General features: G+C 36.0%; 1 protein-coding gene across 9 annotated transcripts; it reads right to left on the minus strand.

Annotated features, from left to right (window-relative positions):
* Positions 1-1,167: 1,167 nt before the first annotated feature.
* LOC110655247 (uncharacterized) lies at positions 1,168-16,055 on the minus strand. Of its 9 annotated transcripts, none has more exons than XM_058138174.1 (28): positions 15,493-16,053; positions 15,298-15,396; positions 15,025-15,206; positions 14,524-14,797; positions 14,371-14,438; positions 14,170-14,239; positions 13,668-14,033; positions 13,238-13,317; positions 13,059-13,110; positions 12,345-12,498; positions 12,133-12,220; positions 11,239-11,341; positions 11,007-11,097; positions 10,473-10,585; positions 7,118-7,300; positions 6,551-6,802; positions 6,002-6,097; positions 5,790-5,884; positions 5,618-5,681; positions 5,437-5,524; positions 5,276-5,349; positions 4,373-4,442; positions 4,200-4,267; positions 3,988-4,061; positions 2,962-3,068; positions 2,637-2,755; positions 2,182-2,259; positions 1,168-1,804 (listed from the first exon to the last, which is right to left on the minus strand). In XM_058138174.1, the coding sequence occupies exons 1-28, from the start codon at positions 15,688-15,690 to the stop codon at positions 1,613-1,615; spliced, it is 3,498 nt and encodes a 1,165-aa protein (XP_057994157.1). In that variant the 5' UTR covers positions 15,691-16,053; the 3' UTR covers positions 1,168-1,612. The 9 variants fall into 9 exon arrangements, 7 of the variants coding, with proteins under 7 accessions (XP_057994157.1, XP_021667182.2, XP_021667181.2 ...); XM_021811490.2 differs by having other exon boundaries at positions 13,238-13,323; XM_021811489.2 differs by having other exon boundaries at positions 4,200-4,294; positions 13,238-13,323.
* Between the last annotated feature and the right edge of the window lie 11,940 nt (positions 16,056-27,995).

A 27,995-nucleotide genomic window follows, 5' to 3' on the forward strand; every position in this document is an offset into this window, starting at 1 on the left:
ATGTAATAAAATTTATGATAATGTTTTGGGGATGTTTGTTTAAAGAATGAAACAACCATTAAGGTTCCATGAAAATTGTATTACATCAAGCAAAAAGAAAGGATATTATAAATATTATTATAAAAATATATATTTTATATTTAATTAAATATTAAAAAAAAAAACATGTTCAAATAAAAAATACTCAACATGTAAAACTTGAATCCAATTTGAGGCTCAGAATCAATTTTCAAATTTAAACCCGTTCAATTCGCACCGACTTATTGCCATCCCTACTTTAATCTTATCAAGAACCTGCTGCCGCAACATATCTCCACCACTCACACTTCACGCAACAAATATTCAGATTGGCTGCATGCCAAGCCAAGAGAGGCCATCCTCATATCATGCACTGAGTTGCAAGATAAAGAAGGCACAACTAAAAAGGACCAAGAAAAGACAGGAGCCAAAGGGACCAAGAGCACCAACAACTGCACCAACTGAGAATAGGCGACGATGACAAGGATTGTCGGCGTCCCACTCACGCCATACCTCTCTCTAAACCAGCAATTGAAAGCAAACTCTAAAGCCTCTCTCCAGCCAAGCCACACATGCAGGAGAAAACAACTTGAAACACGCTCTAATCAACCCCAACCCGCACATGCACCAAGCAACCAAAAAGCAGATCAAGGAGGAAACTCTCCCTCTAAACAACCGATCTGCCAAAAAACCAAAAATTATTTAAACTCGCCTAGTAGTGAGGAGAGTGAACCCACTAAGCAGGATTGAAAGGAAAAAGTCAGCGTTTAGAGAAGGATTTTTCAATAATTAACAGTTTATCATTGTGTTTGAATTTGCATATTCAGATTTAAAATTTAAATTTGAAATTTAAAATTGGCTTTAATTTTAAATTTAAAATAAAAGTGAGCAAATAGGTTTTTTATTAAATTGACTTTAAATTTCAATTGTTATTTTAATTTTACTTTTTAAGTCTTTATATTTACCTTAGATTTGATCCAAATTCAAATTCATGAATCCAAACATAATCTTATAATTTCACTCAAAATCCACCCTTAACCCTTCATACGAGCAAAGAAATTAATGAAATGGTAATTTCTCAGAAAGCCAATACGAGTCTTTGAATAAGCAAATTTTAAACTCAGTGCACTAAAAGAATAGGACAATGACTAATACAAATTCAGTTTTTCCACAAATTATAAAAAGTGAAACACACATCAATGTGAATAAAGATATACATGCTCAGGAAGCACATAATAATTTTCCCTTTGAATAAAGAATGTTCTCGTTCTATCAACAATGCGGTCAAAAAGAAGAGTAAAATTCTAAGATTCACTTGTCAAGATAAAGTCCTTTCCAAATGGATAAATGGACGAATCTCTCAGAACTGTCAACACGTGATGCGCTATTCGAAGATACAGAGCAGGGAGCCAAAAGACTATATTGCACTCCCAACTTCAATGAATACAATGCGATAACCAAGGTCCATTGTCACCAACAGATATACCGCCCTCAATTTCCATTTGAGGACTCATGTACCATGGATTGGAAGAGTAAAAATATTCAATCCAACAATGCGAAATATACACAAACAACTAAAGGACAATTTTGTCATTCACTGCATGCTATTGTTCAATTTCTCAAATTTCTGTGCAATTGCACGATGATTGTTGCTCTCATACACTTCAATGAGTGAATGAATTGCCTTGGATATCACCTGTTTCTTTTGGCTTCCAGTCTCAGGGCTACTAGTCTCCCCCAGCGTAGAGCATAAACCCTTTAACCAATCCTCCAGAAATGAGGCTTTCTGTATGAAACAAAAAAGGATGACTGATACTTTGAATAAGTTCCATAACTGAACCAACAGAAATGCCATGCAAATTATGCAAACATCAAGATAAAAGCTAACTTTTCCTTTATTGGATAGATAAGTTGTAAAGTAATTAACTTATGGATGGTCACTCCTGTTTTGAATTTTATTTCTTAAAAAGAAGAAAATAAAAGAAGCGAGGGAGGTGGAATGGCCAGGAAACAACAAATACAAACTTTCCTGCCACTTCCCACTTCTCATTTTTCATTCATCCAACAAGTTTGAAAAGAAATCTAGGTGCAGAAAATACAATTTCTAGGCAAGGAAAAATATCAGAGTATTTTCCACAGTAATTGGAAGAATGAAATGCTTACCTTCACAAGGAAATCTTTCAAAGGTTGGTGATCAGTGTTTGAAGCAAAGCTAAGCACATGCAACATGGTTGATGTTATCTGTGACAGGTAGAAAGACGATGTAAAACAAATCTGGAAAATTATGTACAAGGTCAACTGATGTCTAATGTAAAAGAGCCCTTGATCTCCAACACAAGATAAAAGGATATATCAGGATCATGCAAAGAGCCCTTCACCTCCAACACAACATAAAAAGGATATATCAGGATCATGCATCAGACTGTCCATCATCAACACAATATATAAAATACAGAAGAAACTCAAGGGCTTTTTACCCAACAACGCAACAACCACAAAAATCATTTGAATCACTTCTGAGATAATTAAATATGCAGTTTTGCAAGATAAACATATGCATTGTAGAGAAAAGGTGATTTCAGCATATGCTATCAGAATAAAAGATACAGGAACTTGACCTGCTTATCAAGTGCAACCCTGTATTTGAAACTAGATGGCGCATATATTTGGTCTGAAGCTAGATTTTCAATTATATGCTCCAGACCTTGGACAACATCTGAGAAGGATATACCATAGCCTGCATTAGATAAGTAGGATAAGATAAAGTCAACTGAATTAATTCAGCATCTTTCAGAACAACATTATCACTTTAAATGTTTGAATAAGGAAATACAACTGTCAGTACATTGAGAAGGAAAGCTTAAAAAAGGAATTAAGGTAAGACAATTCATCATATTCATCTTGATCCTCAAAATTGCTAAAGGGATTGTACCCACTACTCACCATGCACCGAAGCTGGCACAGCCAACGCAGCAGCAGCTTGTATCCTGATCTTAAAGTTTGAAGAATCACGTAGCAGTAATAGAAGAACACTAAAAACAGATGGAGCCCTGCCAAAAAATATATTTGCACGTAATTATATTGAGAAGTTAAGATTAAGAATTTAATTCAAAAACAAAAGGAGAGTGATTTGCAAAAATAAAGGGCTGTAAATAAACCAAGTTGCACGCGAGCTATTCGAGGCTTGGCTTGGCTTGATACAAGCTTAGTTCGGCTCGATTCGCTTTCTAAATGAGCCAAGCTCTAGCCTAATTTTTAGGCTCGTTTATTAAATGAGCCAAGCTTAAGCCTATAGATATTCCGTTTGTTAAGACTCGCGAGCTTGCTTATTTAATAGGTTCGCAAGCCAACCCGTGAACAGACTTGAGAGCTAACTTGTTTAACTAAAATTATTTAGTTTTAAATTTATTATCTTAAACCAAATAAAAATTATATAGTTTTGAACTTCATAATCATAAACCTAAAATTCACTAGAGTTGTAAATGAGTTAAGCTGCCTGTGAGTTGTTTGAGGCTTGACTCGATAAAAACTCAACTTAGTTCGGCTCGTTTTCTAAATGAGCTAAGCTTGAGCATGAAAAATTTTGTCTAGCCAAGCTTGAGCTCTTCAAAGTTCGGCTCGGCTTGATTCATTTATACTCCTATGCATGAAGGCATGCTATCTAAAAACAACACCTTGCATCGAGCAGTTAAATAATGCTAGAACTGTTTGACTAAAATATCATCCTGAGTCTTGTGTCTCCCAGCATAAAAGAGCAGCAAAGCGACAATTTGCAGCACCAATTCATAAACAAGCTAAAATGAAAAAACAAAAACATTGGGCATTTCCTGATGCAAATTAGTTCAGACAATTATGCAAAGATGAGCAAGGAAGAATAGCTATAACACGTTCTAGGTTTCTATTGACTATGCAGATCCAAGAATTGAGAAGTAAAGAGTAGAATGCAAAGCCATCTTCGGTACACCTTACCAATCCATATCTTGCAGTCTTAATGTCTCATTTAGAAATAGATTGCTCAGTGCATGACAAACATTCCATTGGACCTGTTAAATTTATATTAATGCTTCAGTAGAGTCCCTGATGGAACTAATTGAAATACAAATGTGATTATATGAGCATGTTTTATCAAAGCCCAGCTAAATGATTTTTCCCAAAAAAATTGAATGATGGGGAAATAATACCTTAACATTCCCAGTCATAACACAAGAAAGGAATGCTTGAACCATTCTCTCCAGCAAAAGTAGATCTCCTGATGAAGAAGATTTTGATTTGCATCCTAGACCACAATGCAGATTACTGCTTGCTGGCAACACCCTAATGTTGTTTGATAAGTCCAGAGAATCCGTAGGCTTACCATGTTTGCCACCAGTGTATCTGATAAACCTGGAAAGGTTTCCAAGAGCTCTCACAGCATTGGATTTGATCTGTTAAGAAAAATTGGACACTCAAGATTTGAAATTAAGTATAAAACTGTCCATGAAGGTTATCAACCGTTTTCAACCTTGAAGTCTAGTAAATAATGGTTCACAAAAACAAACATCACCTGAAACTCCAAAATTTAAAAGTAAAGATGGTGGGTCAGGGAATTGCTGTAAATGGATCAGAGTGAATGTTTATGTGTCTTACAGAACAATAATTATCATGAAAACATCAATCATAGACTCCACTACATTTTGGTATTCAAGGATGGAAAGGAAAGGAAGGGAAATTATATTCAGGAAAGGATGAGAAAAGAACATGTATTAGACAAATGAAGATACCATTTAAACAAATCTTAATTTATCACATAGTGCTCATGCCTCATGAACTGTTACAATCTGCAGTGCATATATGCTGTCAAATGCAACAGACAAAAGAAACACTCTTAGTCCTGGCACACCACAAATTAAAAAACCCTAAGATTATTACAGTTAGTTTTAAATTTTTTGGTTATTCCCTTTCCACACATATCAATTGATGGATACCTTGGACTTGGCTCCACCCCTGCCCTGCCCTCCTCTTACTCCATTTATATGTATTTGCTATTGTAAAGAAAAAACCAATCTCACCAACATCATGAAATAATAATATAATGACATAAACACAGGATTAAACATGTAATAACCTTATGGTCCATATTCCATAAACAAGCATGAGTGAGGAACTGTGAATATTGGAATCAGTGACCATTAATAACTACATATGTGTGAACGCAAAAGGAGTAAAAAATAATAAAACTGATAGAAATGACCTTGCTAATACTGATCAATTCATTTACCTTGTCACCATCTTTCGTTAGACGCAAAGCACAATCAGCTAAGAATTCCATTAATTGAGTGTTTGCATTTGAATCTATAAAAGAAGGGGAAAACAGTTATTTGAAAATCAAAATCAATGATCTTTTTACAGTAAACTTAGTATATCATAAATTTAGCCCACCTGACAACTTGTCTAAAGGAAAATCATTGATACAGTGACGTAGAGAATCACAAATGTTTGCAAAAGCCCATGAAGATGTTATTCGCACCTGAAATTATAAGTATTCTATTGAGACTTTCACCCCCCCAAAAGACTCAGATTTGAAAAGATTAAATGGGAAGGCAAAGGCACGATAAGTTACCATAGCCAAGGGATCATGAGTGTTGATCTCAATCGCGTGGATAAACTTGGCAAGAATCTCTGCGCTAAATGATTTAGGTTCATAAAATTTCTAAGTGAACTCTTAGACTTGACCAAGTTGGCATAAGATAAGAAGGATCTATGTAGATCATTCAACAAAATTCCAGAATCACCTGTGAGATATTTGTGGAAAACAAGAGATGACACCAATAGCTCGACAAGCAGCTGACCTAACTGAAGGAACCTCATCATCTACAGCAGCATTGATCTACAATGATTTTGGAGGTGTAATGCATTCACTTGAATAAAAATTAGAGGGATTTTATCCTATCCACAACCTTACAGAAAGTAAATGGTTACAAGTAAAAGTTGCACAAATACTTACCAAAGAAGAAACAACAAACTCCTGTTTCTCCTTTGAGAGAGAGATGAATACAGAAGAAGTAATGCCCGCGAAACAAGTCAGAGATGCAGTTCTCACCTTCCAGAGGCAAAAAGAGATGATATTAATAATAAAAACAATTCTGATATATAGGGATGGGAAAGAGAAATATCCATCTTAATATCAAGTAAATTTTCCGGCTTAATATTTTTATCAAGATACAATAAAAACTCCATGTTCCATCTAATCAAAATCACAAATGTGATTTTATCTTCAAAGAGCTGGAATGCTCTTCTTTTCGTCCAGACTACATGCCTCCCATAAATGTGAGAAAGAATCTTAACCTTCTAAACCGTAAAAACTCAATGGGTTAATAATTAGATGAATAGTTTAGTGTAGGGCAATGGCAATGCAGAAAAGAATAAAATATACCCTCATAACCAAGGTATCCCATATTGCCCATGACTTGAAACACACAAGTTTCAAGCATATATGGTGACAATAAATATTCATACAAGACCAATTGTTCAAAGGAAACAAAATAAAACAAACCATGGCAGAAGAATGCCACATTATCAGAGGTATGTGATTCTTTATTGTTATAGACCAATGCTCAATTCCCAACTCAAATTTCTTTGGTTCTCCATTGGTATCTTCTGCACTTTCTGGTTCATATGATGGTGCTGATGATACTTTCTTCATCCTTATGCAATCAGATACAAATGAGGTATCCAATAATTTATCATCCAAAAGATCTTCAGTTCCTTTAAATCCAGATATTGCACGAAGACACTCATCCAAAACCTGCAAGGGGAAAAAAAAGCAAGATCTCCTAGATCAGGGATGGGTTTTTGTTGTAATACAGTAGCAGGTACTCATAAAAGGTTAGCTAAAGAAGATTGTCCCCTGCTTCCTTTTTTTTTTTGAAAAAAGAAAAAGCTTATGTTATATAAAGATAAGCATGCAATATAGGTGTATGCATGTCCATCTACCTGTGGGTAAGTGCAGTATACACCCATGAACAAACATGCATTAGCCATCATCAATAACTAGATATATTAATTCCAGTCCTCAGTGTGAAGAATGTTTTAAAAGTTAGGAACTGCAAATAATATGTACCTTTACAGCAGCAGTCTTGACTTTTTCCCCATTAAACCCAACATTTTCTCCCATATGTCCCTTCCATGCCCTTACAGGAACTTCTGGAGTAGCAAATTTCACAATTTTGGAGAATATGATGGAAATTTGTTCCCAGCATGCAAATGCTATGTTTGGGTAATTGTGTATAACAGCTCTAAGGGCCTGCAACACATAATTAGTGATGCAATTGATAGAGAACAACAAGAGACTAGTTAGGATGTGATTTTTTGGGATTACTTGCATATCCAAACTGTATATTTCTTAAATGAGATATTCAGTATTAATTAGGATTTTGTTAAGAAATTTAACATCAGTATTAATTAAGATATTTTGACATTAGGTTTCAATTTATATATTCCCTATTTTGTGGTGGCCTACTGCCTCTAAGTCAGCACCCTACTATGATATTCAGACAGTCTGGGATGAATTGAATCAAGAGTTCAGTTTTCAGTTTTCCCTTTTCTCATGCTTTCTCTTCTAGTCTGTTATTTTTGTTCTAAGTTCTCTTCTTGGTTCTTCACAATCTTTATTTTATTCTACATCAGTAATAATTCTTAAACAGCAACATACAACTAAATTAGGAGTTAAATACTTGGGAAGCATGTGCATAGCCAAGATTAACAAAATCAAAATCACTCAGAAATGGTTTCAACTCCTTCTGCAAATACTGCAGTTTATCATGAACTTGATTTTCAGCTTCAGTGACAGGTTACATTTCCTCTTTCAATTTTATAGACTGGAGAGCCTTTGATTACAAAGCCATTTGATCAAGGCATCAAGCACAATATCAGTTGCTTGTTCAAAAATGGTTGAAAAAACAAAACCATATATGTATCCAAAGAACAAAAAACATCAGAGCACACCATGAGGGAAACCATAAGCTCATGCAGAATGCTACTGATAAAATAAATTCAGTGGCATGTATCAAATGAGTAAATTTCACTCGTTGTCCTTGAACTTAGAGCATTGTTACATTGTCATCCAAAAATTTCAAATTGTAACGTAAAACCCCAATGACTTCAATTTAAACCTTTTCTAAAGGTTTCTGGTAATGATCTGACATGCCATGCTCCAAAGAAAAAAAATATATTTTTTCTTTCCTCTTCAATCCATTGTCTCTTTCATTCTTGTTTCTCTCTCATTCTTGTTCCTCTAGTTTCTCTCGGCTCAATCCTTAAAGTAGATGGGGGATGTGAGGAGGATGTTAGTTATAAGATTAAAGCCGGATTATTGAAGTGGAGACGTACTACTGGAGTTTTATGTGATCGCAAGATTCCCAATAAGTTGAAAGGAAAATTTTACCGTACAGCTATACGACCGGCCATGGTATATGGTGGTGAGTGTTGAGCAATGATGGAGCCGTATGTGTCTAAAATGAGAGTTGCGGATATGAGAATGTTAAGGTAGATGAGTGCCAATACTAGACTAGATAAAGTCCGTAATAATAGTATTAGAGAAAAGATAAGAGTGGTGCCAATTGAGGATAAGTTGGGAAAAGGGAGATTGAGGTGGTTTGATCATGTGAAGCATAAACATACTGAGACTCCAGTTAGACAAGTAGAGCATATTAGGTTAGAGGATAGAGAGAAAAGAAGGGGTAGGCCTAAACTGACTTGGAGGAGAGTAGTAGAACATGACCCAGAAGCATTACACATTTCCGAGGATTTAACCCAAAATTATTCAGAGTAGAGAGAGAATCTATACAGCCGACCCCAATAAATTTTTAGGATAAAGGCTTAGTTGAGTTGAGTTGAGTTTATCTCTCCCCTCTCTCCATTCTCTCTCAAAATTTCTCAAAGCTTCTCTCTTCCCTGGTTCTCTCTCCCATACACTCCCCAACACTGGTCAACCCCCCCTCCCTCTCTTAGTCCCATTCTCTCTTTCCTTGTCCCCTGCAAATCACCTTCTTCCTTTGCAAACCACAATATCTCCTACAAATTATCTCCTTTACACAACAAACTCAAATCAACAACCACATCAAACAATCCAAAAGAAGATAGGCAATGCAGCATCAACCACGTTCCGCATCACTTTTCTAAATCCAAATCAAACACATAATTCAATTCAAAACCTTTTGGAAAGCCCACATCACAAGATTCAAAACAAGGCATGAAATTTTTCACCACTGAGTCAGTTTGAGGTACAGAAATTAGGTGAAAAGCCCTAGATCTGGACAAACCTTGAGGTCCACGATCAGTGATTCTTGGGATGAAAGACTGGTCATGAGTAGGTGATTCAACACCAAGACTTGAATTCAAGATAAGTTTTGTGTTTTGAATGCCACTTGGTGAATCATTGCTTCAGATGCCACCTTCATTCTTTGATCCATCAATGCTTCTCCAAATTGGGGAATTAAAGGGTAATTCTTGTCAATGACAATCAAATGAGGCAAAGATAGGAATTAAAGGGGCAAATTCTAGTGTAAAAGGGAAAATTAGTAGAAAAATTATAAAACCCATACGAACAACAAAAGGAACTTGAAATTAAAAAGTAGAAGAATTGGTAGTCAAAATGATTTTGAGGAGGTTGGTGAAGGAGAGGCAATCACACATAAAGAATTCGAGTACAGGACATGTGATTCCATGTTGCCCCTAGAGTTGGCAATGGAGAGATAAAGAGGGGGGAGGGGGGGGGGTGTGGAGAAGAGATTTTTAGATAGATGGATGAGAAAAGGAGATTGGTGTTTTGAAAGAAGCATTTTTTACCTTGTTCCTGCACCACCTAATCATAAGCATACACCGTCTTTTCCTCTACTCTGTATCGCATGCATGCAGCCACCAATGGATGACTCTCCACTAGTACAAATTATGGGTTTTGCTTGGGAATTTGCATATTCATTTTTTTGAAGTCTTGACCCATATGGGAAGTGATTTGGATATTGTTTTGCATAATTTTTTCTCTTGTGCTTAGTGTAGAATGTGTGGGTGTTGGTTAGGAGAGAGAACAGAGTGAGCGAGAGAGAAAGAAACAGAATAGAGTGAGAGAGGGAGAGAATAAAGTGAGCAAGAGCAAGGAGAGACAAAATGAGAGAGAACGCACGCAAGTGAATAGATTGACGGGAAGAGAGAGAAAACAATATAGAAAAGAAATTTACCATGTGGCAATGAGAAAGGAGACAAGCAGTAGACGCCACGCTAGACCGCCACATAAGTGGGTTACTTATAAATCCGTAATTGAGGGTCATGATGGTTTTATTGTGCCAAAAATAAAAGTTGGTAAGGTTTTATGTTACAAATTAAAGTTTATGGACTACGCTGTTACAGTACCTAAAGCTGAGGGACAATGCCTGAAATTTATCCTACATCAAATACATCTACCTTTACTACACTATTACCTGGAGAGCTTCAAAGCATATGGTTGAGCTTGTTAGGTGCTCAGAATATCGATATAGTGTAGAAAGAACACCTGAACTCTTTTTAGACTCAACACCACCTGCCTCAACACCACCTGGAAAGAGGCTTCAAAATATACCCAAGGTCAAATCAGATAAAAGCTCAAGAATATAAATAAACAAACAAATGAAATTCTGCAAAATAACTAGTGTAAACAGGAAATAAACTGCAATTCCTTTGCATGGTATTCATACAAAACAAGTCACATAAGCAAAAAATATAAGCTTTCAATTATCATATTACCCAAGTCCGCCTAAAACTGGATGCCAAATATATTTCTACTTGCAGCTGGGTAACACATATACAGCATTACATATTCAATTATAAGTGGCATGGCATTCACATTTACTAAGAAGCAAGGAATGACTGACATGATTCTCAAGCATATGCCAAAAGGCAAAAACACGGATTTCAGGAAATAAGCAAGATAAAGAACATATATTGCTGGGAAAAGGTGTACTATAACAAAACCTAACCTGCTGATATCTCTTCTAATAGCATTTCTTTGACATGTGGTGATGGAGGTGAGGTAGATAGAGCTGCCATCAAGCAATTAATAGTAGTAGCCTGCAGAAAGAGGTTAAAATATGATATGGGCATCACAGTTGAAGAGTTAAATAAGATCCTGTTCAACATTACTACTAGCCCTCAAACAAAGCAAAAAAGAAACACATTAATTTCCTCATATCAGATATAAGAAAAACTAACCAGCAAACTAGTTTGATCACTTTTGAAAGGGAATCCATTTTCGGTCCTTGATAACAGAGAAGTGATTACTGTTGGTAACAATTCGCCAGGCATTCTTGAATATCTGTTGGATTATCCCAGATCACCCAAAAAGAAGAAATACATGGATATACACAAAGTTTTCCCAAGAAGAAGAATGCAAACAATGCATGAACATGTAGAAGAAACAAGCTACATCAGAACAAATCAGAGACAGAGCCCACTGATTCTCGTTCACCATACATAAGCATAGGATGAAATAAAAGAAAGAAGATCATCAAAAAACAAATCTACACCAACTAAAATCAACCCACAAAGGAGCAGATCTCAATATTTGAGTAACTTGTACAGGCTACAACAATTGTCATCACATATTGCTTTAACACAAATGATCACATTAGCAAGACCTTCAAATTCAATAGCCAATATCATTGTCTTAAGACTTTCAAGAAACATCATAGTTATCAATTTATGGTTTAAACCCTACACAGAGAGACATCAACCAGTATGGCAGTACCCCCTTACAGCGTCAATTTTGCAATCCACAAAATCGACCATACATAATTAAGAACCCTTTTAATAAATGTATAAGCACTGTTTAAAAATGTTTTTGCAAAAAATATCATGTACAAGGACAAAAAGAAGATTACATCTGACTTATAGACAAACACCAACATCCCACATGGAATCCAAGCCCATACAACAGTTGCAATGGAATGAACACCATGGTTTAATCAGAGTTGAGTAGAGCTGACAGAGCATAATAAAGCCAACATCAATGCAAGTGAAAGTCCCAGCACATGGCAACTAATTTATCAGATAGGAAAAGTCAAAAATTAAAAACTATGAGGTAACTTTGAGATGGAAAATCCATACGGTGTAGATGATATCAAGAGCATGAGAATCTTGAACAAAGATGGAAGCATTCTACTGCAAGTTTCATGCTGGATCAAGTACAGAACACCTACAGCACAAGTCATTGGAGCATATGTAATACATCAGCGTATAAGTGCTAAGCAGTAAACAAGAAACATTATAAGTGAGGCACAATTTGCATCAAGATAAATAAAATGCATAGTTCCCAGTACCAGTATGAAGTTGCATCAGTATTAGCCCAAGGGAACTTGAAAGTGCCATGAAAGATCCGCATCTAGTAGATTCCTTGTATTCAGCTACTTGCAGAAAAACAGATGAAGGCCCATCCAACATAACTGCCAGGGTTGAGGCAGATGCAATCCGTGCCTAGACACACAAAGCCAAGAAAATATTAGAAGCATCAATGGAATATAGACATGATATGCTTAGATACCTTAAAACTGGAAAAATAGCAATTGTTTTTCAATCATCACAGCACAACTGCCCAAAGAAAAGATACATGATAGATCTAGCTATCCACACTTAGTTTGGTTTGGAAGAAGGAAGAGATTGAAATGGATGATAAGATTTTGGGAAAGAAAGAACCATGTTTCCTTTCACATGTTATGTTATCAAAAAGAGGGAATGGAAGGAAACAATAGCATCATATGCAGACACCAAAGCACCCTTATGGTATAAGTTCAGTTTAAGGAAGATAATAAAACCAGTTGCTTCTCTTCCCTTCCCTCCCAATTCCATCCAATTTGAGGAGATAGAATCTTATGGGCCCTGCAGGAATGGAAGCCCTTTTTTTTTTTTTTTTTACTTCTCCCCCATTTGCAATCAAACCAAACTGGGTAAGGACCTTTTTTCAGACACTTCACTCAAGACAAATAAATTTTAAATGTATGAAAGAAAAACTCACATAAAAGCCAGTATGGCATTACCTTTAAATAAGGGTCAAATAGCAAACATGTCATTAGCGTTGCCTCAAACTTTCTGCAAATAAGTGTGGTAAGAAAAGAGAAAGAACAAGAGAAGTTCTTATAGAAAACAAAAGAGAAAAAAAATAAAGCATCCATCAACGAAAAAAATTGATTCGGTGAGAAAATGGAGGAAGCTCTACCTTGGTTGCAGTACATCATTGGTTGGTAACAGTATTGTCCACTGGGTAGTAAATGATTTGCGATCAGCTTGACAAAGATCCTTACCCTCGAAATGAAAAGGTAAAATGGTGTCAGCATTGGAAGTGATAATTGTAAATTCTCTCAATGATAAGAATTTTTCAACAACTACTTAGATTTGAAAAAGATGTGTTATCTTTCTAAACGAATCAGGAAACTATAACAAGCATGGGCAAACTCCGCAACAAGTGCAAATATCAGTTTAAGTATATGAAGATGCATATTTGATTTATATCTTAACTTTTACCAAATAAAAGTAGTAGTGATCAGGCAAGGTTGGAAATGCACCAAGATCAGAATGACAGTCATTTCATCAACGGAAAGATGGAAAAAGCACTTATTAATTGTAGAAGATTTCTCAAAAAAGCTCACCTGTATGCAAACAATGGCAGCAACTCTAACCTTAGAGCTTTGAATGCTTTCAATGTCTTTCACTGATCCATCACTGTCACTACAATCTGAATCTGATGACACAAACTCAGTGGCAGAAGATTCATGATCATAGATGCACAAAGAATCCAGAGTTCTTGGCTGCTTCATATTTATGTTTTCCTTTTTGCGCAAGTGTGGAGGCCTATATGGAGCATGATCTTTTCTCCTAGATTCTTTTAAAGTCAATTTAAGGTGCATTTCACTAAGTTCCTTTTCCTTATGACTACTGGACAGAAAAGAAAATTCTGTTCTACTGGTAAGGCCATAAACAAAGAACATCCGTAGTGTTGCCACAAAACTAGACACCTATAAAAGTGAAAAATTAAGTAATAAGCAGATATATGTAAAACAATACACGAAGTGTAAAGACTAAAGATAATGGAAACATATAAATACCAATAACGTGATCTTGCATTTAAAAAGGACAAATGGATTAACATACATGGTCAAGAAGAGAATCTTTAGGATCCATAAGAACCAAGTGCAGACTATTAAGAAGAGAAGCATAAAACCTGTAAGATAGAAGAACCGCCACTGATAAGGGTCAAACACTACACCATAAATAATCATATGGATAGCATTGATGTGGGAGATGTTCATGTGCTTGCATATTAATTTGTGGTTCAGGTGATAGTTCCATTACCTGGACATAACAAAGTCTTCAACAAGCGAACTTTTAGATGCCAAGGCATCCATTACTTTCCTAAGCACCTAATTTGCAATTGACAAAACTTAAGTGAATTATTTCTCAGCAAACATCACATAAGAAAAGAAAAAAAATTATATAAATGATTACTTTTATTGTGGATTGCCATATGTCAGCAGGAAGAGAAGATCCAACTCTTACAAATGCTCCACCAAGCAGAGTAAATACAACAGTCCGAACCTCCCATAAACTACAGTACTTAGATAACCTCTTTCCAGTTGCTGCAGCAGACCTTAGTTCGGCACTTGTATTACATGAGTTAATCAACTGTGCATGAGAGCATTCCACAATGCAGAGAAGGAATTTCACAAATTGAATATTATCCAATAGAGAAAATTTTTGGTGATGCACATTAACGAGATGCCTGGAGAAAGGTTTATAATAGAAGTTCAGAAATGGGCTCTACGACCATACTGATATTACAAGTACGGAGTACATCAGGAGACAAAAACTAGTGGGCGCAAGATAAATGAACGAAGGCAGAAAGAAGCAGCATTAAACAGAAACAAAGACTTTATGCCGACTGTACAAAAAAACGTAGTGAGCTAAGTTGTTTCATAAGCCAAAACTGGAAAAGAGACTAAATCTAACCTTACAGTTTCTATGCATTCCATGGCGGGTTTAACAGTAGCAGTATTAGAACTAAAAAGAGGCGCGATTGACGCTTTGCGGATGAAGAATTGCAGTATCGTTGAGGAGGAATTCAGAATAAGAGTCCAAGACGAAGAATTTATTTGAAGAGAAACCCGTTGACAATGGCATATCTCATGCATCTGGTCAGATAGCGAAAACGAGATAAATTTGGTGAAAATGAAGGTCAGCAGGTAACATAATTTTTTTGGGGGATTTTGGCAAAAGCAATACCAAGTGAGAAATGTGAGAAAAAATGGAGTCCAAATCTTGTCCACCATACTGAAACGAATTAGCAGCCAATTCCAGCAGGAACGACAAATCAGACGTTACCTAAAAGCAATCTGTATTAGCAAAGAAGAAAAAGAGGACAAATGTATAGTAGAACGAAAGATGGAAAGATGTAAACTAGTAGTTGCTAGATGGTACCTCGTGAGAAGGAAGGTCGGGAGCGGCAGATATAAGAGAGTGGGAATGGGAGAAGATAAGATTGTGAAGAAGTTCTCCGATTGACTTTGATTCTGATTTTGGACTGCTGGCTAGGGTTTCATCCCGCAGCGTCAGAAATGCCGTTCTCCATGTCCTTATCATTGACGAAGACGACGACGACGGCGATGATGCGGCCATTCCACCAGTCGACAGTAAAAAGCGAAACAAATTGAAATTCCAACACAAGCAAGCAAAACTTCAACAGCTCATTCTCCAGGGGGACTCAATCCAATTCACTTCGCCCGCTCATTGCTGAAACCAGTTTTCAATTCCATCTTAGACGCGTTGCATATCTCCATGACTTCCATGGTAATTTGATCTTCAGCTTAATAAAACTATTCCAGTTTCTCCAAATTAAAAAGCGAAGTTCATTTTTACTGGCATAAGTTCCATCCACCATCAACACTGCTAACTGAGGTTGCTTCTGCCTTGTGTCGCCTGCAAGTGGGAGTAGAGCAGAGGCCGCGTATGAGAGCCCAAACAGACTGGGCTATAATTTTTGGATCAATTTCTCCTGTATCCCCTCGGTTTAAGAATTATAAACAATATACGATTCTTAAACTTCAATTTATATCATACAAATTTTAATAATATAATTAAAATTTACATTAATATTAATTTATATTATAAAAACTTATAAATTTTAAAATAAATAAATATATATAACTTTTATAAAAATATTTAAAATAAATTATAAATTATGATTATATAATTTTTTCTTTCAAATTTTTGTAATCAAATTAAAATTTTAAAATTTTTTATTTTCAAATCATTTAAAATAGGTAAACTGTCAAAAGATTTTCAACTTTCAAACAATTTACGGTTCCACTTTGAAACTTAAAAATTATTAATTAAACTCTTGACTATTGAGTATTGCACAATTACATCCTAATATTAAATTGCCCGGAATTGAGATAATCGGCATCAGCGTTTCTTAACCTTCAATTAAGCTAATTAAGCCCAACAGTAATTTTGTGAAATTAAAGGATAATAAAAAAATATATGGTTTTTAAATGAAAGTACAAAATCATCTTCTGCTTTTGAATAAAGATCTTCATGACCATTCGGTATAATAATAATTGCATTAGCTTTTTTTTAAGTATTAGCGATGATTTTCTTATTATTAAAAATATTAGTGATAACTTTGTATGAACTAGCAATAGCTACATATTATTACTGTATTATATTATTAGCAATAAGTTCATATGTGTATTGTTACAATTGTGTTTTTATCAGTATTTTTATAAATAATATAAACAATAACGAGTATTTTTAAAATCTTAACATTCCTTTTTTTTTTCCAACTTTTATGGTTATTATTAGTGGTTGTTGTTGTTGTTGGAAGCTATGGAGTAGTAAAAGCTCAAAAACAAACAAAAAAGAAAGATAACTAACTCTAACTCCATCATGGAGAAACCAAGGCAATAAACCCACTAGAGGATAAGTTAGCACATGAGGACCCAAACCAAAACTCTTAGCATGATTTGGTACCAGTCAATTGAATTATTGGCCTCTCAAAACACATGTTGTACATGCACCTCCTACTTTGACTGCAACAAGCTGCGAATCAAAGTAATAAGAGAGAGACAACTATCTAAAGGAGTAGCAACACCCTTCACCATAGAAACCACAACCTCATTCTCACTTTCTACAATAACTTTGTTAATCCCCAACTCCTTAGCTAGCTTTAAACCTTTCAGCCTCCTGCACTATCCCTCACCAATCCACCACCATAAGCACGACCTAAGGTACTGCGAAAAGTTCTGTCGGAATTAACTTTGAACCACTGCATGGGCTGCATATTCCAACCAACCACCATTTTTTCATTAGGCAAACCTCCCCATAACCAAGGCAAGCACGATTCTACCTTAGAGAAAGCAATGACTTGAGACGAGACCTCCTGATATAAAGCATCCACACCTTTGTTTTATCTTTTTTTTTTTTTTTTTTGAAGAAAAGCATATTTCATTGATAGAAATGAAGTTAAATGGTCTAAACCCCATTACACGTAGAAAATCTAGCTAAAACTCCAAAACAGACTCGATAACATCCGCACCTTTGTTATCATTAACAAGAACTACCTCGTTTATCAATTTAGGCTCTGTTTTTATATCTGAAAAATATTTTCTATCATTTAGTTACAATGTTAAACTAAATATATATATATTTATATTATATATATATATATAAATGTTTTCATATTTTAATAAAATTATTAAAGTTCATAAATATTACAAAAAAATGAGATTAAGAGACCATCAAAATCATTCCCTAAAATCTTAAAAGCCTTCCCCTAAAGTTTGGGGATGCCAAAACTCGTCCTCAATATTTATTTCCTTAATGAGCGTCCTCGTTTTTTTAGGAGACGACTTTAGAGGGTAGTCCCCATTTTCAGGGACGAAAATCGTCCCCATTTTCTGGGGATGATTATTGTCCCCATATCAAAGGGACAATAATAGTCTATATATTTGGGAACGATTATTGTCATCTAACATGGGGATTAAAGTCGTCTTCATTTTTAGGGACGATTATCATCTCCTAATATAGAGACTAAAATCGTCCCCATTTTTATGGACAATTATCCTTTTCTAACATAGGGGCTAGAATCATTCCCATATTAAGGGACAATAATTGTCTCCATTTTTGGGGACTATTATCATCACCTAATATGGGGATTAAAGTCATCTCCATATATTATATTATAGAGGACATTAAATTTAATTGTTCCTATAGTGGATATGAATGTTATCCTTAATGTTAATCGAGAGAGGACAATTGTTATAAAAGTAATCATATGCACAATTACAATTGTTATTAGAAGTAGTGTCACGACCCAACCTATGGGCCGGACCGGCACTAGGACCTGGGCCGGCATAAAGCCCCCGAGGCTCGTAGTAAGCCTTACTGTTCTCAAATCCATAACCAAGGCCCAAAAACTTAGGCCCAACATGTATATAAAATTAAATAAAATAAAATATTTTTATTCGGGTCAACTCAACCCGATAGCCATCAAAAACTGAAATAAGGGGAGCCTCGCTTAACCCTATTACCTCATTTATAAATTGTTTAAATACCATACAAATCTTCATTTATTAGTCTCAAAATTTTAAATTAACACAATTTCTAACAAGGTCCACACTATTACTAACACATGCGGAGTTCTAGATTTTTTAAATTTAGAAAAGATAGTAAAACAATTAAATAATCGACGTTAAACCTGCGAGGAAGAAAACAGGTTGCTCTGTAAAATAACTCATCCTGTGGCCTGGAAAAATATTAAACAAGAGTGAGCATTCGACTTAGAGAGTAAAATATCAATTTTAACCATAATCTCTATAACTATCTAAAGCTATGCACCCTGTAGAGTGAAATGCAACATCAACAATAATTTCATATCATAACAACAAAAAAGTAATTTGGAGCACTCACACACCCAGTAATACCAATAATAATATATGGGAGCTGATCCCCTACACAGCTCTCTTAAATCCAACCTGGTGCCAGCGAAGAACTCAAGCCGGACTTTCGCTTAATAAACCAAATCGGGGTCCCAGCGAAGAACTCAAGCCATGGCTACCCCCGAAGGATCGGGTCCCAGCGAAGATCTCAAGCCGTGTCTACCCGTCCTATCCATAGTCCACACCACATCACACGCACGCCAACGCACGCACACTACTCCAAATTACCACAACAACATCCATAGCACTTTAACAGTTATGAATGCAACATAAATCGTGCCTAGAGTTTAACTACATAAATACATACATATAAGTGATGCATGGGCATGCTTGAACATATAATAATAGTGAAATTATAATTAAAATTAATATTTTACTCACAGTACACTGATGACTATTGTGGCTGCTGGATGCAGAAAAATAGCTGACCTCGATCACCTAATAATTAAATTATAAATTATTAGTACTAAGTTAGAATAAAACTCTAAAGAGGCAATAGACAGCCTAATTTATGCAGGAAATTTGGCAGAGTTTCCCCTATACCTGGGACCTACCCAACCTGCAAAAAGGCTCAAATAACACTTCTAGATTCTCAATTTTTCACAATCACATCTCATCAATATCACATGGCCCCTCCTGGGCCCTCAAATTCAGAAAATACTCAAAATCTTAAAAATTACGTTTTAGTCCCTATAATTGACATTTTGCAAAAATCCACTCAAACAAGCTCTAAAAATTTTAAGATTTCGCCCCGCAGTCCCTAATAATATTATAAGACTATTGCAAAATGAATTGTAATTTTATAATTACCCATGAATATTTTATTCAAGAATTTTACTCGATTCCATAAGTTTTCAACATTTAATATATTCTTAATTCAACCCAATTCAATATTCACATATTTAAACCTCCATCCTCAAGCTTCAACCGATTATATAAAATTTAATTATCTTAATTTCAAATAATCTTATATGCCCATATGCTAAAAATCTAACTAAAATCAATCTATATTTCTCAAAAATATTCTACAATCACTTAAAAATTCAACTAACACCATAGAATATCTCCAAATAATTTTACTTTCATCATATATTTTTCTCCAATTTTTCCTGTTTAAGAAACACTATATTTATGCTCCACAGACAGAGAAATAATAAAAATAGTCTTACCCAAAGTTTATCTGTGTCTCAAAAATTCCAAAAATTTATGAGGAAGCCTCTGGAAGTTGAATCATCTCCATAGCCCACCAGAGCCACCGCCGGAACCATCGCGCACGGTTGCCAGCCACTGGTCGTCGGCGACATTTGCCGGATCTGATCATACCACCATGTTCCTCTCCTCTTCCTCAGTCCATATGTGGTCTCGGATCGTCGATCCAACGATCGGATCGTCCTAGATCTGACAAAAAAGCTTGAAAAACCCGAAATTTCTCTCCTCCATATCTCACTCATCCGACCTCCATTTGCTGCAAAATTGGTATCAAAAGAAAGCTTTCGGAACAAGCTTTGCAATGCCACCTGAATCGCCTCGATCGGACATTGGATGAAGCCGAAATCGCGCCGGAAAGCCGCTGCCCACTGTGCGCGCGTTTTCTCTCTCTCCTCCCTCTCTTGCCGCCATTTGTGGTGGCTCTTGCCATCGCCGGAGGGTCGCCGGCCGGTCACCGGAGAAAGAAAGAAGAAGAAGAGAGGGGAGGAGAGGAGAGAAGAGAAAAAGGGGGGGGGGGGTTTCCTCCGCCCGATTTTCAACCTTTTTTTTTTTTATAAAAAGCTGGCTGTGACAGTGGAATTCCACTGTCACACGCCAAAAGTCCCATCTTCATTTTTTTCATTTTTTTTTCTCTGGTTGTTACATTCTTCCCCCCTTAAGAAAAATTCGTCCTCGAATTTTCGAATAAACAAGAGATAAGGAAAAGAAGATTATTAGAACAAGCTTAATCATTACTCCTCCAGCTATGCAAAAATTGATAAAACATTTATTCTTCAAACTTTTCGTATATTATATATGATATTCTATTACTCTCTGATTCTACTATGGTGTCCTATTTGTCATCATCTCTATCTAGAGATGCTCTTATCTCTTGGCTATTCATTGACCATTCTTCTGTCATCTCAGGTATTCATTATAACTCCATTACTCTCGACTTGATATCTGATAACTTTAATTAACTTTAGCACTTACCTCACTTTTATTACACCCTAACGTGTCTCTTGATGATTTCAGTCCTGATCCCTTTGTTTCAATAATCTCTGTTTTCCCCAATGACATAACTTATGTTCCTTGTTCCATGGTATCTTATGAGTAGCTTTCCTGTAGCACCTAATCTAGGCATCTTGTTCGAGATCTTCACTCTTCTTATGACCTCAGTGGTCAATACCTATAAATCTTCTCACTCCCATGATACTTCAAATTTTTAATCTCTTTTGTGTCATTACTAAGGTACTTAGACTAACCTCTATCCATCTTATGTAACTAGTCAGGTAGAGTCTCCTCTAAGGGCCAAGTGTATCATTTATCAACATTAGAAAGTAAACTAGGTTTCTCCTTCTAGGTAACAAAAGTGTTTATATTCCCTGACAACTCAATCCATGCGACTTTATCAGTTCTCACTCCTTCTCTGGAATGGAAATATCTAGACTTCTTCCTTTAGCTTCTTAGTATGTGGCCTACTTCTGACACATTAGCACTCAGATCGAGGCTCTACTACTCCTTTAATCTATCATCTCATAATAACTTATTTTAAACATCTCTTAGTGTGGTCCTAGCATACCTATTCCTCCTTATCCTCATCATTATAACTAGCTTTACAAGCTTTCTTCCTATTCTTTGGATCTTATCCACTTCCTTTTCCTATTTCTGCTATTGTTGATATCTTTTCAACCTGCTGCACTTATTCCTTAATCTTAATCCTATTTCACCCTTACACCTTTTTCCTTCAAGGATGTCCATCCCATCATCAACTTTAACTTTCATCTTATTTCTTAGTCTTATCTTGATTACTAGTTCTATTACTCCAGGAATTCTAACCTTACGATTTACTCCTACCAGCACATTCTTCACCTTATGTAACACTTGTAGTTAACCATAGAAAATTTTTCTTGTATCCCCTTTTTTCCAACTTAACTATCAAAACATTATCATTCCCTACCAGCCTTAGTAGGAAATTGCTTATCCTGGATGAATATGAGCCCCAGAAACTATAAGTTCCATCCGAACTAACACGGCTATGGAAAATGTGTGCCATGCCTTAATTCTAAACAAGATACTTCACATGTTCATTCTCCTTAATATAATCACATATACTGCCCATAGCTTTCCAAACTTCAGTCTCAACTTTTTCCATTAGCAACAATTCTATTCACTGTAACTCATTAGCAATTAGCACTTCCTCCAGCTTATAGTTCAAAAGGGTTGTAAGCCCTAGTAACTAGCTCGATTTAACTCTTGTTATTACGTTGATCGTCCTTTCATACTTAACACTGAGTATGCACTTACTGTCATTCTCATATCAGGAAATTGTGTATGGATCGGTGCCTACCAAACTCTTAAATAACTAGGTCTCCTTGACTCAGTCTCTGTTCCTTATATAATGCTCTAGAATCAAAAATTCGAGCTAAACTTGAAAAGAAAGAAAATATTCTCTTATATTCAACTACGCCCGATTGTCCATATAATAACATTTAACCTATGTTTCTTGGTTTTTCTCTCCAAATTTCATCATCTCCTAGCACAATTGTGCTCTACCTATAAGGTATCATCTGCATGAACCTTTATCGTACCATTGTCCTTCCTGACATAATATTTTATAATTTATTAACTTTACTTATACTCGACCTATGATACATATCTATCATCGTTTATATTGTGCCCTTAACTTTTGTTGATTCCTGAAAGATTTCTATCGCTAATAGATTCTTCCAACACTAATTCCACCCTTAGCTATGGTCATTAATTTGATCCTTGAACTTTCTAGTGATTTATAACCACCCATACTTGTCACTTCTCGTTCTACCCCTACTGTTGTCTTGTCGTTACTGCTTCACTGCAAAGTGATTCTGTTGGTCACACTAAAAATGTTTGCCTGACATTCGTAATGAACCTCTAACTACCTTCTCATTATCTCAAAAGTCTAACCTAAAGTCTCTGTGTCATTATGTATCATTCTTTTCCTCTCATCATACCTTTTTGATCCCTTAGATTAACTTTTATTCAACTTACTACTTACTAACTTCTTCATCTCTGCCTAATTAGATAATTCGTAATATCATCGCACACCTTCTAGCTTTTGCTCATTATTATTGTATTCCTCGCCTAATCTTCTTGATAATGTTAACAAGTTAAAAGAATCTTGCCCCATTGCTATCCACTTCACTTTAGAAATAGAGAATAGATAGAGTATGATCCAATCATGAAACTCCAAGCTCTATATTTTAGCCCCTGGCACTACCTCAACTACATCATGCTATGAGTATCACATTAATAGATTCCACACCTCCATCACTATTCTCACTAATATGGTCCCATTTTGGGTTCTCCATCCTTGTCATTCACCTTGCCAATAATAACACTTAGCCTACCCTATATCTTAACTTTGTTCCTTTTTATTATGCGCTCTTTAGGTTGTCCTTTCATTTATTTCCTTTGTCTTACCCAAAATAGAACTTGATTATTCTATCCCTGGTTCCATTTTTCTTCCTAACATGATAGCTGTACTGGCTAACTATATCTTTCAGAGTCTCTATCGCGTTATCATATGTCTGTGCTACTCAGATTTGGTCCTTTGACCACTGTAGCTAGTACTTCCATTGGCATTTAGATTATATTGCTTCTGCAATCAATTGTCCAAAACTTCATTCTGCACTTTCTTTATCCATTGGCCTTCTATGATTTATCTTTGCTAATTTATTACTCTTAACACTATTATAATTAGATTATACTATTGTTTTGAACAATATGAAGTTAGAAAGTAACTCAGGAAATTGCAGTCATACCTTTATCGTATGATTTCTATTCTTATCCTTTAGCTTACATAATACCCATACTACCTCAAGAACTGATTCTGCAGCAATTTTATTTATATTTTATTATTATTATCATTATTATTATTTATTTATTTTATTATTATTATTTTTTTTTTTCTATGTTTACTCAATTCGCCAAAACTTAAGATTTCGGGCACCCAAACCTGTCATCCAATTCAAAGGATTTACATCCATCATGATCTAATTATATATGATTCCTATAATGGAACTTGCATCCTCCGCAGGATGCTCGAGCCAACTACTCTCTACCACACTCTACAGTCCCATCTGGGACACTATTCATAAGTCATCATTATCAGCAATAACCTTCGATCCCTTCTGAAAAGATAGGACTATACCCTAACTTGCTGCAACAAAGATACTATATTTACCACCTTGTTAAAACCATGTCAAGTTAATGACTCTTTTATCATATCATAGCTCTATAAATCATCAATTCATAGTTTCGAACTTCTCTAGGTAGTAGGGTTGTACTTTACACCTTACTGATACACACGAGGTATACTATTCTCACTAAACTCTAAGCAAATCATCTGTCATACTACAAAAATGATCCAAAATTCCATACTGAAGACTAGATGATCTCACTCTATAAGTGTCACGTTTACTTTGCAACTAATCCGAAACCTCTGGTCTGATGGTAACTCTTAAAGTAACTCTAGCTCATGCTAGGATAACTGAGTCACTGACTCTAGTTATCACCCAACTGTGACCTTTCAATATTCTAACTCTAGACCCCTAACTAGAAGTTTCCAACTCCTCTGCAGATATAGGACTCTGTTCTGGCATAACTGTACCAAAACAGAAGCCATCCGCAAACACCCTCATTATGGAGCACCACAGGGATGCACGCAGCTCTACACAATAATCCCATGCCGGTACTGTAATCTGCAGCTTACAGAGCAGACATTGAGAACATTGTATAGTTACTACGATACGTCCTGACAGACTAGGTCTCTTAATCTCTTATTTCTCTTGAATCTTCTATTATCATAAACTTATTCTGACTGGGTCATCCACTGATGACTACCAGCAATGGTATCCTCATCCTTATCTAGGGCAACTGTACTTTCAAGACTCACCTTTATGTACTCATGCCTTGCACGAAATGGGCACACCATTTAAACCCATACTGACAAAAATATGGTATTTATCGGAGTACGTGTTTCCATGGTAGACCTCAATAAGTTTGCTAAATCTATTTCATGTTGCTATGTACTCCACGAAAATCAAGACACTAACTGAGGTACTCTTATATTTCCCGAGGTATAATGCAGAATCTAGAAACAAGGAATCACAGAAAAAGATAAAATAGAATCCTATACTCCGCATGTAACATCCTAACAAGACTCCTTTTACACTCCTAATTATATTATTTCCCATGAATCTAGAGCCTAAGCTCTGATACCAACTTTGTCATAACCCAACCTATGGGCCGGACCGGCACTAGGACCTGGGCCGGCATAAAGCCCCCGAGGCCCGTAGTAAGCCTTACTGTTCTCAAATCCATAACCAAGGCCCAAAAACTTAGGCCCAACATGTATATAAAATAAAATAAAATAAAATATTTTTATTCGGGTCAACCCAACCCGATAGCCATCAAAAACTGAAATAAGGGGAGCCTCGCTCAACCCTGTTATCTCATTTACAAACTGTTTAAATACCATACAAATCTTCATTTATTAGTCTCAAAATTTTAAATTAACACAATTTCTAGCAAGGTCCACACTATTACTAACACATGTGGAGTTCTAGATTTTTTAAATTTAGAAAAGATAGTAAAACAATTAAATAATCGACGTTAAACCTGCGAGGAAGAAAACAGGTTGCTCTGTAAAATAACTCCTCCTGTGGCCTGAAAAAATATTAAACAGGAGTGAGCGTTCGACTCAGAGAGTAAAATATCAATTTTAACCATAATCTCCATAACTATCTAAAGCTATGCACCCTGTAGAGTGAAATGCAACATCAACAATAATTTCACATCATAACAACAAAAAAGTAATTTGGAGCACTCACACACCCAGTAATACCAATAATAATATATGGGAGCTGATCTCCTACACAGCTCTCTTAAATCCAACCTGGTGCCAGCGAAGAACTCAAGCCGGACTTTCGCTTAATAAACCAAATTAGGGTCCCAGCGAAGAACTCAAGCCGTGGCTACCCCCGAAGTATCGGGTCCCAGCGAAGATCTCAAGCCATGTCTACCCATCCTATCCATAGTCCACACCACATCACACACACGCCAACGCACGCACACTGCTCCAAATTACCACAACAACATCCATGGCACTTTAACAGTTATGAATGCAACATAAATCGTGCCTAGAGTTTAACTACATAGATACATACATATAAGTGATGCATGGGCATACTTGAACATATAATAATAGTGAAATTACAATTAAAATTAATATTTTACTCACAGTACACCGATGACTATTGTGGCTGCTGGATGCAGAAAAATAGCTGACCTCGATCACCTAATAATTAAATTATAAATTATTAGTACTAAGTTAGAATAAAACTCTAAAGAGGCAATAGATAGCCTAATTTATGCCGGAAATTCGGCAGAGTTTCCCCTATACCTGGAACCTACCCAACCTGCAAAAAGGCTCAAATAACACTTCTAGATTCTCAATTTTCCACAATCACATCTCATCAATATCACATGGCCCCTCTTGGGCCCTCAAATTCAGAAAATACTCAAAATCTTAAAAATTACGTTTTAGTCCCTATAATTGACATTTTGCAAAAATCCACTCAAACAAGCTCTAAAAATTCTAAGATTTCGCCCCGCGGTCCCTAATAATATTATAAGACTATTGCAAAATGAATTGTAATTTTATAATCACCCATGAATATTTTATTCAAGAAATTTACTCGATTCCATAAGTTTCCAACATTTAATATATTCTTAATTCAACCCAATTCAATATTCACATATTTAAACCTCTATCCTCAAGCTTCAACCAATTATATAAAATTTAATTATCTTAATTTCAAATAATCTTATATGCCCATATGCTAAAAATCTAACTAAAATCCATCTATATTTCTCAAAAATATTCTACAATCACTTAAAAATTCAACTAACACCATAGAATATATCCAAATAATTTTACTTTCATCTTATATTTTTCTCCAATTTTTCCTGTTTAAGAAATACTATATTTATGCTCCACAGACAGAGAAATAATAAAAATAGTCTTACCCGAAGTTTATCTGTGTCTAAAAAATTCCAAAAATTTATGAGAAAGCCTCTAGAAGTTGAATCATCTCCATAGCCCACCGGAGCCACCACTGGAACCACAGCGCACGGTGGCCGACCGCTGGTCGCCGGCGACATTTGCCGGATCTGATCATACCACCATGTTCCTCTCCTCTTCCTCAATCCATATGTGGTCTCGGATCGTCGATCTAACGTCGGATCGTCCTAGATCTGACGAAAAAGCTTGAAAAACCCGAAACTTCTCTCCTCCATATCTCACTCATCCGACCTCCATTTGCTGCAAAATTGGTATCAAAAGAAAGCTCTCGGAACAAGCTTTGCAACGCCACCTGAATCCCCTCGATCGGACGTTGGATGAAGTTGGAATCGCGCCGGAAAGCCGCTGCCCACTGTGCGCGCGTTTTCTCTCTCTCCTCCCTCTCTTGCCGCCGTTTCTGGTGGCTCTTGCCGTCGCCGGAGGGTCGCCAGCCGGGTGGGGAGCCGCTTGGGAGGTCGCCGGCCGGTCACCGGAGAAAGAAAGAAAAAGAAAAGAGGGGAGGAGAGGAGAGAAGAGAAAAATTAGGGGGGGAGCGGTGGTTTTCCTCCTCCCGATTTTCAATCTTTTTTTTTTTTTTATAAAAAGCTGGCTGTGACAGTGGAATTCCACTGTCACACGCCAAAAGTCCCATCTTCATTTTTTTCATTTTTTTTTCCTCTGGTTGTTACAAG

The sequence above is a fragment of the Hevea brasiliensis genome, chromosome 16 (genome assembly GCF_030052815.1).
Source record: "Hevea brasiliensis isolate MT/VB/25A 57/8 chromosome 16, ASM3005281v1, whole genome shotgun sequence".
Taxonomy (NCBI): domain Eukaryota; kingdom Viridiplantae; phylum Streptophyta; class Magnoliopsida; order Malpighiales; family Euphorbiaceae; genus Hevea; species Hevea brasiliensis.

Coding starts and splice junctions, on each gene's coding strand:
- LOC110655247 (XM_021811486.2), bottom strand. CDS start 15,690: ATGGCCGCATCATCGCCGTCGTCGTCGTCTTCGTCAATGATAAGGACA. Junction 11,098..11,238: donor GTGATCAAACTAGTTTGCTG/GTTAGTTTTTCT, acceptor CTCTTTCTGCAG/GCTACTACTATTAATTGCTT. Junction 10,586..11,006: donor ATTAGAAGAGATATCAGCAG/GTTAGGTTTTGT, acceptor GCCTCTTTCCAG/GTGGTGTTGAGGCAGGTGGT.